This window comes from Vipera berus (assembly GCF_964194415.1).
Source record: "Vipera berus genome assembly, chromosome: Z".
Taxonomy (NCBI): Eukaryota; Metazoa; Chordata; class Lepidosauria; order Squamata; family Viperidae; genus Vipera; species Vipera berus.
Window position 1 is genome coordinate 18,601,038 of NC_138205.1, and position 12,524 is coordinate 18,613,561.

Consider the following 12,524-nt stretch of genomic DNA (forward strand, 5'->3'; position numbering starts at 1 on the left):
TTAATCAGGGCTAACTTATTAGTTCCCCTTTAATTGCCACTATTTTTTAAAAAAAAAATCCTTCTGAATTGCTTATTTTATATTCCACCTATTCATCTCCTTCCTAAGAAATCCTTGTCCTCTGGAGGAATATGAATAAAAAAAATAATTTCAGGATTTAACCCTACTAATTTACTACAGATCCAAAAAATGATGACAACAAAATTACATGAAACAGAGGGATCCCATGGATAAAATGAGGTCCTTACTGTATAGCAGGGCTGTCAAATTCAATTTTCATTGAGGGCCACATCAGCATTGCAGTTGCCCTCAGGGGGCTGGGTGGGTGTGGCCTACTGGGTGGGCGTGGCTAGAGTGCGTATGGCCTACTGGGTGGGCATGGCCAGTTCTACATAGTTCACATCAAGGGTTCCTATGGGGGCCTGGGTGTTGTGATTCAGGTTCAGCCTGTGGGTTCGGCAGTTGGGTCGGACGACTCAGAGGAGGAGGGGGGTGTTGAAGAGCTTGCTGAGGGGGTTGGAGAGCTTGCTGATGAGAGCCCTCAGCCAGGCCCCTCCCACCTGGTCATGACGCAGACCCAGCTGTGTGAGCCTGACAGCGTGGATGAAGATGACCCACAGCTGGCCCTGTTCAAGGACGCCCGACGCAGGAGGCAGTCAATCAGGAGTAAACAGAGGAAGGCAATGGGGCACCTCGGAAGGAGGCAGAGAGAAGCCACGTCCTGAACTGTATAAAAGGGGAATGCGTGGGAGGGCTGGTTTGCTGAAGGCAACCGCTTGAATAGCTCCTGTTTCATGGTTCGTGTCTTGTTTGCTTTTGTATCCATAAATTTGGTAGGCTTAGTTCCAGCCTCTTGCCTTCTTGTAAAAGGGGTTGTCCCTGCATTTTCTGCAGGGCCGGTAGCAGGCTGGTACAGAACACTGGGCAGGAGTGGGACAGATCTGAGGGTCTCTGGCAAAAGGAGAGTCTCTGGGCCAGGGCCAAGGCAGTGGGGGCCATTCCCTCACTGTTTCCAGGATGGCTTTGCGGGCCACATGAAACCACTTCGTGGGCCGGATCTGGCCCCCGGGCCTTGTGTTTGACGTCTGCTGTATAGCTTCCACGCAATCTTCAAGTGAAGTCCTATGTAGGATGCATTGTAGTCGTTTAAACCAGCATGGCTGGCTGGGGAATATTGAGAATTGAAGTCCACAAGTCTTGAAGTTGCCAAGGTTGGGGACCCCTGATTTAAACAAGAGCTGACTAAACCATGAGTGACTGTGAGGAGGGTCTTCTGGTCAAGATGAGTCTGTGCAAACTCTCCTGGCTACCACTTCTTCCTATAATTCAAGAAGGTCCCACAAATTATACCTGAGTTCCACTTTAGGAGGTGCAACCTTAGCAGTAACTGAAGTAGGAAGGTCCTTAGAACTGAAATGCCCTTGAATCCACAATCTCCCAGCCCTTGCTAGGTTGAACCTGGCCTGCTTCCCCCACATAGACCTTAACAGCCTCTATGCACCAGGACAAAATCTTTTGAGCACCACCTGTTCACTAAGGAATTGAGATATACAACAGGAAATCATCCACATCTTGATGACACCTGACCCCACGTGACTGGGTGGTCTTGAGCAACAACCTCATATAGATGTTGAATACAAGTAGCAAGAGAGTCAAGTTTTGAGGAACCCTGCAAAGTAAGGGTCTCAGCCTCAGCCCTTCCTGATAAGTGCCTGCTGGAACCCATTCTGAAGAAAGGAGAACTGATGCAGTGCAATACCCACCAACCCCCAACCCCTCCCCCCCAAAAAAAAATCACTGAGAGATCAAGCGGGACCAAGAGGATCACACCATCCCTATCCTGGTTCCTTCAAAAATCCATTTACAGACATGACCATTGTCTGGTCAACGGATATCTCTTCCTGAAACCAATGAAAACGATCCAAATAATCCACTTTCTCTAGACTGGAATTGCAGCTCAGTAACGTTTACGTTTACGCGGTGGCTCAGTGGGTTAGGACGCTGAGCCTGTTGATCAGAAGGTCAGCAGTTTGGCGGGTCGAATCCCGAGTGCCGCGTAACAGAGTGAGCGCCTGTTACTCATCCCAGCTTCTGCCCACCTAGCAGTTCGAAAGCACGTAAAAATGCAAGCAGAAAAATAGGGACCACTACGGTGGGAAGATAACAGCGTTCCGTGCGCCTTTGGCGTCTAGTCATGCCGGCCACATGACCACGGAGACGTCCTCGGACAAGCGCTGGCTCTTTGGCTTTGAAACAAAGATGAGCACCGGCCCCTAGAGTCGGAAACGACTAGCACACATGTGCGGGGGAACCTTTACCTTTACCCAGTGCTTTTTTTGTAAAAGAAAAAGGTGCTGGAACTCACACATGTCATACAACCCGCCTTGCCTACCCTACAAGGTTCCATCCAAAAAAGGTGCCGGAACTCCGTTCTGAGCGTTCTATGAGAGAAAAAAGCCCTGCCTTTACCTTTACCTTTACCGTTTACACAATTTTCCCCAAGGAAAACCAAAGAGATCAGTTGATCATTATCTAATGCTGCTGAGTCCAAGGATGGCTTCGTGAGGAGGGGATGTGCTACTGCCTCCTCCCAGGTTTGTGGGACTGCCCACTCACTCAAGAATGAATTCACTATTGCTTACATAACTTACTCCTCCGCTATATTGAAATTAGATCCTGAAAGCCTGATGCTTCCTTCCCTTTATGTCAATATAAAATCTAGGCCACAAGGCTAAACTGATGAATAAGCACAACAGAACACAAAACATCAGAACCATAGTGTGTTGTGGAAGGAAAGGGGAAGAAAAATGAAAGGAGGAGGAAAATTACACAGGAGAGAACTTAATGATGCTGGAAGGACCTGAACAGGCCTAAAATAAAATACAATTGGAGTCAGATGTGCAGGAACACATTAGAAACCAGATTAATTATCACGAAGCCATTTAGCCAGCATCCTCTAAGGCTGTTCATGCTTCAGTCTTCAACATGCAGTTTGGAGAACATGGGATCAGGACGTCGTATCTGTCTCCAATACTATAAACTGGCTAACTATTCAGAGCAAAAAGCTACATTAAGGCATTTCAAATCACTGCTACACATTTGCACTTCCATGTGGACCTTTTGGAGAGAGAACCCAAAGCATTTTACAGCACTATTACCTACATCTTGGTCTTGATCAGATGTTGAGGTGGCCTGTGTCATGGTTCCAAAAGACAAAGACGAATAAAACAGAACTCCAAGGCTTGCAAATTCCTCAAAGAACATGTTTATTAGTTACAAAGTATCAGCACATCAAAAGTGAAACCAAGTCTAGAGACACATGTAATAATTCCCCAATACAAAGTTTAAAAATCCCACCCCTAAAACTGTGCAAGCAACTACATTCCCCAATACATCTTCTTGGCAGACTTTTTATGCAACGTCCAGCCTGCAGTCTCAGGAGCAGCCGATGACCTTGGTTCCCACGGGACAAAAGATTATTTAGACTAGTGAAGCACTGGGCAATCCCCCTCCCTCCATTCCATATGGCAACCGAAAATAAGTAGGAAAAATGGCTGCAGCCATGCTCATTTGTAGAGTTGACAGCCTGTGGCATATGGAAACACATAAAAATAGATGAATAACAACATTAATGTCATATAATGGATCTGCTTGTGTCTCTCTCTTGTCTATATACTCCAGCACCTGGTGACCTTCTCTATTGGGGAAGAGGATGATTTGACATGTATGGAAGATGCCATCAGGAAACTGTGCATCATGGATAAGCAAGGGAAGATCTGGGTTCAAGAGATGTTGCTCCAAGTCAGCGGGTCGGCTATCAAGCTCCTTGACATAAATTCAAAGGTGGAGCAGCAATGTTGGGCAGCTAATGAAGATTTGGGGGAGAGATGGGTGTTACCTGTGTCCCGATTCCTCTTCTTTGGAAAGAGTCCATGTTAGATGGATGTCCTTGACTGTCTTTCTTTCCCCCACTAGGAGGAACTGGAGAATTATCCATTGGCAACTGTGGCTTATTGTGATGCTGTCTGCCCTGAGTCTCGGTCCCGATCCTTGCTTGTACTCATGTGCCAGGAGCCTACTCAGCTCAGACCAGATATCCATTTCTTTGAGTGTGATCAAATTAGGGTAAAAGAATTGAGCCTATCAATCCACAAATAATATTTAGAGAATGATCCTATGTAATTACTCAATTCTACTCACTGTAGAAAATTTACTTGACACGGGGATGGCAACTATTCAGTGGCTGGGTGATGAAATTAACATTTTAAAGGAAAGACAAGGTTCATAGATGGTGGAGCCATGCCATACACAGGGGAGGTGCTGGAATTCTCTCCCCCCACACACACACTTTAACTTTCCCCCTTTTAAAAGAGGAAATTCTACTTCTGATGTTTGACCACTGTGTTTTGAAGGGTCTGAGCGTTATAACATGGTGCCCATAAGCAGTCCAGAATCCTGAGCTTGCCCAGCCCTGATCTACAACATGGGGATTTGGAACAAGGGAAGAGTTCTCAACAAAAATTTGATCTGGTTTCTCCTTTGCTTGGCAGGCGGAATGGATCCAGCAAGACATCAGTAGTGCCCTGCTGGACTTCAACACAGGAGGAAATACCCAACGGACGGAAGCCTTAAGGTACATGCACCGCCTAAGACCCATGGCTGTGATCAGGTAGCTTCAAAGGGCGAAAGGTCACACTCATAAACATGAAGTCACATCTGAGAGTATCTTTATCAAAAACAAGGGTGGGGAACTATGGCCCCTTTATGACCTGTGGACTTCAACTCCCAGAATTCCTGAGCCAGCCCTTGCTGTAAAAAAAGTTGATTCCCAGAAGAGCGGCATGGTGGGTGAAAGCCCATAACTTCTTCCTTACCAGCTGCTTTTCCAGTGTAGTTTTCTCTGTGTAGTCACATCACCATTACAAGTTCACCCTCCCTCAACCATCTCCACCATACAATTTGGACTCAGAGAGAAAGTAGCTATAGGTAGTTCTCGACTTACGATCAAAAGCTGGAACCAAAATTTCCATTGCTCAGCAAGGCAGATGTTACATGTGCCACGCCCAATTTTATGACCTTTTTTGCCACAGATGTTAAGCAAATCACTGCAGTTGTTCAGTGAATCATTCAGTCCTTAAGTGAATCTGGCTTCTCCTCTTGACTTTGCTTGTTGGAAGCCAGCTGTGAAGGTCACAAGTGGTGATCCTGGACACTGCAACTGTCACAAATACATGCTAGTTGCCACCACCTGAATTTTGATCATGTGACCTTGGGGGGAGTGCGGCGATGGTTGTAAATGTGAGGATTGGTCATGTCACTTTTTTTAGTGCCATTGGCACTTCAAATGGTCGCTAAACAAATGTTGTAAGTCGAGGATTACCTGTATCCAGACTAGCCATGCCATTTTTCTTTCTACAGCAGCTTGCTATGCAGATTTTGAGAGGTTATTTTATCACGTTACCTTCATGCCAAGAAAAGCTTCATGTACCATATTTCTGACTGGAGGCTGCTATAGAATACGTAGCAATACTTTGATTTGAAAGAAAGAAAGAAAAACTTCCTGGAATTACAGGAGGGAAGATGGAAACTTAGAAATAAGGAGAAATTTCCTGATAGTGAGAACAATTAATCAGTGGAACCTGATTGCCTTCAGAAGCTGTGGACGCTCCAACACTGGAGGTTTTTAAGAAGAGATTGGTTGCCTATTTGTCTAAAATGGTACAGTGTTTCCTGCTTGAGCAGGGGGTTGGACTAGAAGACCTCCAAGGTCCCTTCCAACTCTGTTATTCTGTTAATTGGTCATGGGTTGTCTAGATACCTATTACAGATTCTTATGTTGCTGACTGAATGGTGTGGTATGTATTTCCTTCTCATTGTTTTGACCAGGAAAAGCTTGATCCCCACATACAATACAATACATAAGATACAAAGATCCCCACCCTCAAGCTCTAAAGCAGGTTTCTTCAAACTTGGCAACTTTATGACTTGTAGACTTCAACTCCCAAAATTCCCCAGCCAGCATAGCTTTACGACTTGCAGACTTCAAGTTTAAGTCACAGCTTTAAGACTTGTGGACTTCAATTTTAAGCTTTGTGAACTTCAACTCCCAGAATTCCCCAGCTAGCTAGGCTATGGGATTCAACCACGGGAAGTTATACGGGTCAAACTTTAAAGTTGCCAAGTTTGGAGACCCCTATTCTAGAGGGTAAAAGATCCCAACCCTACTTACATTGTTTTACCCAAGTTGCAGTATTGCCCCATTCACTATGTCCCTGAGGTCCCTTCAACATGCTTGATCCTCAGCCAACAAAATATTGCCTACCCCCAGCCTGGAAGTTACACAGGTCACGTGTAAGATGGAAGGAGGTTGCGTTATCCACTGGATATCAGTCTTTCCCTTTGGATCGCAGACTCTATGTTGTTGTTTTTTTTGTTTACAGAGCTGCCCAAAACATGCTTGATAATCAGGAGATCTCTCAGCCTCCTACGCAGGCTCCTTCTAGGTCTAGAACAAAGATTGTTGCACCAGGGCCAAGAGAAGACGGTAAGAACCTTGAAGACTAAAACCCACAACCTTTTATGGAGGAGGACGTTTGGAGAAGAATCATAACTCCTTGGTAAAATGTATGCCATCCATCCAGGTCACTGGAGGCCACTTTCTGGCATTTCCAGTTAAGTGGATATGCCCTAAAAAAAGGCTATTGCAGCTTAGAAGAGATTACAGGCTACATCAACCAAGGTTCTGACATAGTATTAAGGAGTTTCCTGGCTTCCTATATTAATTGACTTTAGTGGGAACCTTCTTCTAGAACAGCTTACAAGATGTCATGTTGCACTTCTATATAACTTACTTTCCGTTTGAGTTGCAGGGAACGATCCAGGAATCCTTCCCATCAAGAGCATTTCAGCCACAAATAGGCCTGTCTACATCTTTGTCTGGTCCCTTCACAATTTGTCTGGTTTTCCCCCACTTTGACTAAAATAAGCATGGTATACAAGATCCACACACACACACACACACCCCAAAGCTGAAAGCGTTGGCCTCATTCTTAAGGCTGTTGCCATGGCACTGTTGTACACCCTAGTCATCAGAGATCAAAGACCAAGAAAGTGAGGTTCCTCATATAGGCCATGTGGTTGTGGGAGTCACAGAAGAAGACACAGCTGCAGAGTTTTTTCCCTGCCACTGAGCTCTTCAAGACAGATTCATCCTCTTTGCATCCCAGCAAAGTTTATTAGCACTAGAGTCCTAAACTCTTCATTTTTCCCCCCTATTTCCAGCCATCTTGGTAGGGGAACCTGATCTGGCCTTCATCCAAATAGAGCAAAATGTGGTGAGTTAAATGGGAAATTAATTCTTACTGTTGGGTTTTTATATAAATGAGATTTGGAGAAAGGGGATAGGAAAGCAGAGATGGTCATTGTAAGATTGGGCTAGTCATGTGATTGACCTGCTTTATGACTGTCACGAGTGATGACCATGATGGGACGGTTCCATTATAGTCATAACTCAAGGACTCCCCGTAACAGGTTTAAAAAAGTGTGACAACGAAGCTTGCCATCACAGTACGACAATCAACAAGTGACCCTACTCAAAGAGCATCCAAATTCACTTTATTTCCCAAAGACCTTTCAGAAGAGCCACGCTCTCATGTCACTTGTTCCTTGCTCAGTACAAAAAAAATATTTCTTTTTTCATTCTCTTCATTGCCTGTGTGTCTCTGGCAGGAACTGCTAAACCATGTTTTTGACGATGTGGAAGCCTTTGTGAAAAAGCTGCAGAAGTCTGCCGAAGCTTTCCGTGTTCTGAATCAAAGCAGGCGCTCTGCAAGAGGGCGTCTTCGAGAGCCAGGAGGTGAGAGAATTGGCTGGGAATGCAGAAGGTCGCTAGGGAAATAGGAAATGCTTCTGAAGTCTGTCCCAGTCAGAATCTTTCTGTGAGTTCTAACTCCGTTTTCAGAATGAGTCTAGAACTTACATATCCCGTCAATTAGAGATGCACATCTGATGAGATCAGGAAAAGGTCCTTTTCAGTGGTGGCCCCTTCCATATGGAACATCTCCCCAGCCCCAGCCCCACCCCAGTGTATGAAGGGGCCCCGTCCTATTGCTTTTCCAAAAGGTGCTAAAAGTGTGGGTGTCCATGCTGCTAACATCAGATGTTCCTGCTTTGACAACATTTGGAGAGGCAGCTTTGCTTCTTTAAAACTAGATGGAAACTAGTCAAGGAAAGAAGCAACCTAGAACTAAGGAGAAACTTCCTGACAGTTAGAACAATTAACCAGTGGAACAACCTGCCTCCAGAAGTGGTGAATGCTCCAACACTGGAAGTTTTTAAGAAGAGACTGGACAGCCATTTGCCTGAAATGGTATAGGGTTTCCTGCCTGAGCAGGGGGTTGGACTAGATGACCTCCAAGGTCCCTTCCAACTAATTATTATTATTATTATTATTATTATTATTATTATTATTATTATTATTATTATTATTATTATTTATCTTGTGTGTTATTTTTAGAATTAGAATTAGTTGATGCTGGGGGGAGTAGGAAGAAGGTCTCTCAAGGCTGTTTTGAAATAAGAGAAGATAAGAATTTGGCTGGTTGTTTAACAGGAGGGAAAGCTTAGAATTCAAACTAATTGGAGAATGTGATTTAGGACAGTTAATTAGAGGGAGGAACTGCAATTTGATACTGTGTACTTAAGGGAGGGGAATCCAGATTTCGGCTTGACCATGTACATGCCGAAGCTATGCTCTTTTGATTAAAGACTCCTTAAGATAAACAATGTTTCGAGGTTTTTTTAACAATTGCATCTGTCGGAACCATGACAGTGGGTTTGTTAGCTGGGTCTGGGGACCCCTAAAAGAGATGGGCCAATCAACTTGCTGATTTGATTGTGTTATTGCTGCCGTGTGTGTGTGTGTGTGTGTGTGTGTGTGTGATTTTTTTTAAAAAAATATTTTCATTATACAATGCAAAATGTTGTAGGCCCACTGGAGTCATCTCTGTGCGAGTTGGATGGCAATATAAATTTGTTTAATAAATAAACAAAACAAATAATTTCATCAGACTCCGCAAAATTCCACTGTGGCTTTGAAACTTTTCCCTTCCACCATGGGCCTCTGCAATGGATCTCCCGACAATTTCAGAAGTGCCTCACGTAGATGCATTATTCTTTCTTTTGGCACATGTCACGTGAGCTTCTTTGCCAAGAAATTTTTAGAGACACTAGTTCTAAAATACAGAGCTGAGGCCTACAAACATAATTAGACTATTATAATGGCGTGTTATTTCTGCATCAATATGGTTGAGTTGCTCTGTGTAGATTTCTAGAACCAGGAGCCTTGGTTTTCTCAATCAAAAAAAAAAGGATTTGAGTCTTAGGGGTGGGAGTTCACCAGCCCCCCAAATAGATAAAGTTGCAGGGAGATTTTTTACTGTTTTTTTTTCTTCTTTACCACAACCATAGAGGGACTCTTGACCATCAGAGCCAAACCCCCATCTCAAGAGGAGTTTGAAGACACTCTGTCCAAGATCAAATATTCCTTCAGCCTTCTGGTGAGTTTTGTGTATAGTTTGTTTTTTTCTCCCAAAGAAATGGAAGGTATCTCCTTGGGTTATGCTTACAACGAAATTATTATATTTTCTTTTCCACCACTTAGGCAAGGCTGAAATCTAACATCACTAGCCCTACTTCAGAGGAGCTACTATGTATTCTTTTCAAGCCCTTGAAGATGGTAAGTGCTGAAGAAGAGGAGGAAATGAGGTATTTGGTAGCTGAATTAGTAATAGTGTATTTCTCAGTCTTGCATCTCCCAAATTGTGGACTTCAACTCCCAGAATTCTGCAGCCTATATGGACGTGACATAGAATTCTGGGAGTATCCAAGACTGGGAAACAATATATTTGTAAATATACATGGGCAGTTGGATTGTAAAAGCAGTAGAAGAATATGAAATTGTGTTAAGGGACAATAATATTTAAATAGCACATGTGAAATGCGAAGCTGAATTCCACAGGAATAGGGGAGAATTCCTACAGAGCAAGAAGCAAGAAGGCTAATACAGTACGTACACTTCCTCTGAATTGCTTGGCTTCTGTATCCTTTTTTTTTTAATAAAATACTTTGGGCCTCAGTTCCGTTAGTTGCAGAATTGTGTAATACTTTATAATCCATGAAAAGCTTTATCATGGGATTACGTTGCACGTACCAATGATTCCTAGATGAGCGTATTAGTAAATTTCTCTGGGAGAAGATCGGGTCTCCAGGGGAACAGATAATATGGATTCTGATTCTCATTTCCCATTTCAGATTGTGGACGCTTCTGGGGGCGTGGAATTTGCTTCTGAACTGCGCAATCCCATGATAACTCTGGAGGCAGTGACTTTGATGCGAAGCTGCTTAGGAGAACAGGAAACAGAATTGTGGCATTCTCTGGGTGAAAACTGGACTAAGCCCAGGTAAGGGGATTTGGGTTTGCTTCCCCTTGTTATTACTTTTGCCCTCTTAATTTTTTTTTTCCCCTATGGGATGCAGTTTAATCTACCCATTTCCCCTTCTTCCTTCTGCAGTCTTCTAAATATTGCAACTTCTGTGTCCCTATTGGCTATTTAATTTTGGTGAAATAACCCCCTCTGAAGTGATGTCACAGATGACCTGGACCTTGATCTGTTAGTTACTTAACAAGTAATTGCAAACTTTGGAATTTGGATTCAAAATCTTCTCAAAGATGTCGAGAAGATTTTGGTGGATTAGACCAAATCATTTATGACACAATGTGGTGGGTTTGTTCTAAATTGGTTGACACCTGTTGCCTGGGTGGTTTACTTATCTTGCAGTGATTGAAAATGTCATGACTTTGGCTCCTTCCTTCCAATTCATATTGTTCCTATTATTTGCTTTGTTCATCAAGGGTGGATTTCCCTAGAGGCTATGCAGCTCCCTACAACCTAACTTTCTGCAGTGACTGGGAACTTCCTGTCCGGGATGCTTTTGGGAAACCTTGGGAAGACCCAGTAGAGATGCAACACCGTCATGAAGAACGACGCACCCAGGTCAGTTTGGTGACGAGAAGCAGGTAGGAGAGCATAAGTGTTCTGTACCAGCCTGCTACCGGCCCTGCAGAAAAGGCAGGGACAACCCCTTTTACAAGAAGGCAAGAGGCTGGAACTAAACCTGCCAAATTTATTAACATAAAACAGAGCAAAACAAGACACGAACCATGAAACAGGAGCTATTCAATGCCCTCCCACACATTCCCCTTTTATACAGTTTAGGGCGTGGCTTCTCTCTGCCTCCTTCCGAGGTGCCCCATTGCCTTCCTCTGTTTACTCCTGATTGACTGCCTCCTGCGTCAGGCGTCCTTGAACAGGGCCAGCTGTGGGTCATCTTCATCCACGCTGTCAGGCTCACACAGCTGGGTCTCCGTCATGACCAGGTGGGAGGGGCCTGGCTGAGGGCTCTCATCAGCAAGCTCTTCAACACCCCCCTCCTCCTCCTCTGAGTCGTCCGACCCAACTGCCGAACCCACAGGCTGACCCTGAATCACAACAATAAGCTTGAATTCTGAGCAAGAGGACAACTATGAAAGGTCCACTGTAGAGCTGAGGCAACAGTTGAACAGTTGGAACAGTTGAAGAAGTAGTTTATCTTTGCCTACATATATGCTGCAGGTTTCAATTGATTGTGTGCCAACAAGATGTATCTTTTCCAGGAGGATCAATCTCCAACTTGGTCCTTCGAGTCTTCTAATAGCATACCCATTACCACTGTAGCTGAGTCCATCCACGTTGGTGCTGGTCACCCTCTCCTTGTCTTTCCCTTTCCCAACTTTGGTGTATCCATTGCACTGAATTTCAGACCAAAAGATCATTGTTGTGCATTTTGATCTTTTCAAGCAGCTCGTTGCTTTAGTAGCAAATGCCTGGAGTAATGCTGCAATGGATCTGTTGCTTTTACTTGTGGAATCTTTTTTTTTCCTCAGACAAGCAACTTCCATTTTATTTGCACCATTGAATGACTTTGGAGCTTAAACTGGCAGAAGGACTTTTCACAGATTGTAGCATATTTGCAGTATTGCACTTGTGGCTGTCCAAGTGCCCTCCTTGCCTCAGCTCTGCTGCTTACTGTTGGAGGACACGTTCACACAATAAAATGTCCATCTCGGGGTCAGAAGAACAAAGAGATCCAGCAGGAAAGCAGTGTTTTCTAGGATGAAATGGAACTAAAGCTTCTATGCTGAAAGGAGGAAAAACCCAAAGCAAGCTGGCCAATTGCAGGGCTCCAGTTTGGAGGACTATCTCACCCCCTCTGGCATTATGTTTTGGCTGCTGGAGAAAACTAAGCCTAAGCAGCCTACATAAGCCTTCCCAGGTCGATAGTCTAATGTGTTTACTATTTCTCTGTTTATTTAAATTTATAAGTTTGCCCAACTCCATGATGACTCTTGGCTTACAACAATAAAAAACAGTACAAACACCATATAACAAAGAACACCTCCGCCCTGCATATCCCCCTACATAAAA

General features: G+C 44.0%; 1 protein-coding gene across 1 annotated transcript in view; it reads left to right on the plus strand.

The window, feature by feature from the left end:
- The window catches only part of LOC308677902 (epidermal growth factor receptor kinase substrate 8-like protein 1), a 49,568-nt gene that overhangs the window by 17,178 nt on the left and 19,866 nt on the right, over window positions 1–12,524 (plus strand). Inside the window, exons 5-14 of the mRNA XM_081344601.1 lie at window positions 3,682–3,843; window positions 3,976–4,125; window positions 4,551–4,633; window positions 6,441–6,544; window positions 7,282–7,334; window positions 7,729–7,855; window positions 9,469–9,557; window positions 9,662–9,736; window positions 10,312–10,460; window positions 10,913–11,054. Of these exons, the coding sequence (XP_081200727.1) occupies window positions 3,682–3,843; window positions 3,976–4,125; window positions 4,551–4,633; window positions 6,441–6,544; window positions 7,282–7,334; window positions 7,729–7,855; window positions 9,469–9,557; window positions 9,662–9,736; window positions 10,312–10,460; window positions 10,913–11,054 (1,134 nt within the window). The remainder of the gene's footprint in view (window positions 1–3,681; window positions 3,844–3,975; window positions 4,126–4,550; window positions 4,634–6,440; window positions 6,545–7,281; window positions 7,335–7,728; window positions 7,856–9,468; window positions 9,558–9,661; window positions 9,737–10,311; window positions 10,461–10,912; window positions 11,055–12,524) is intronic.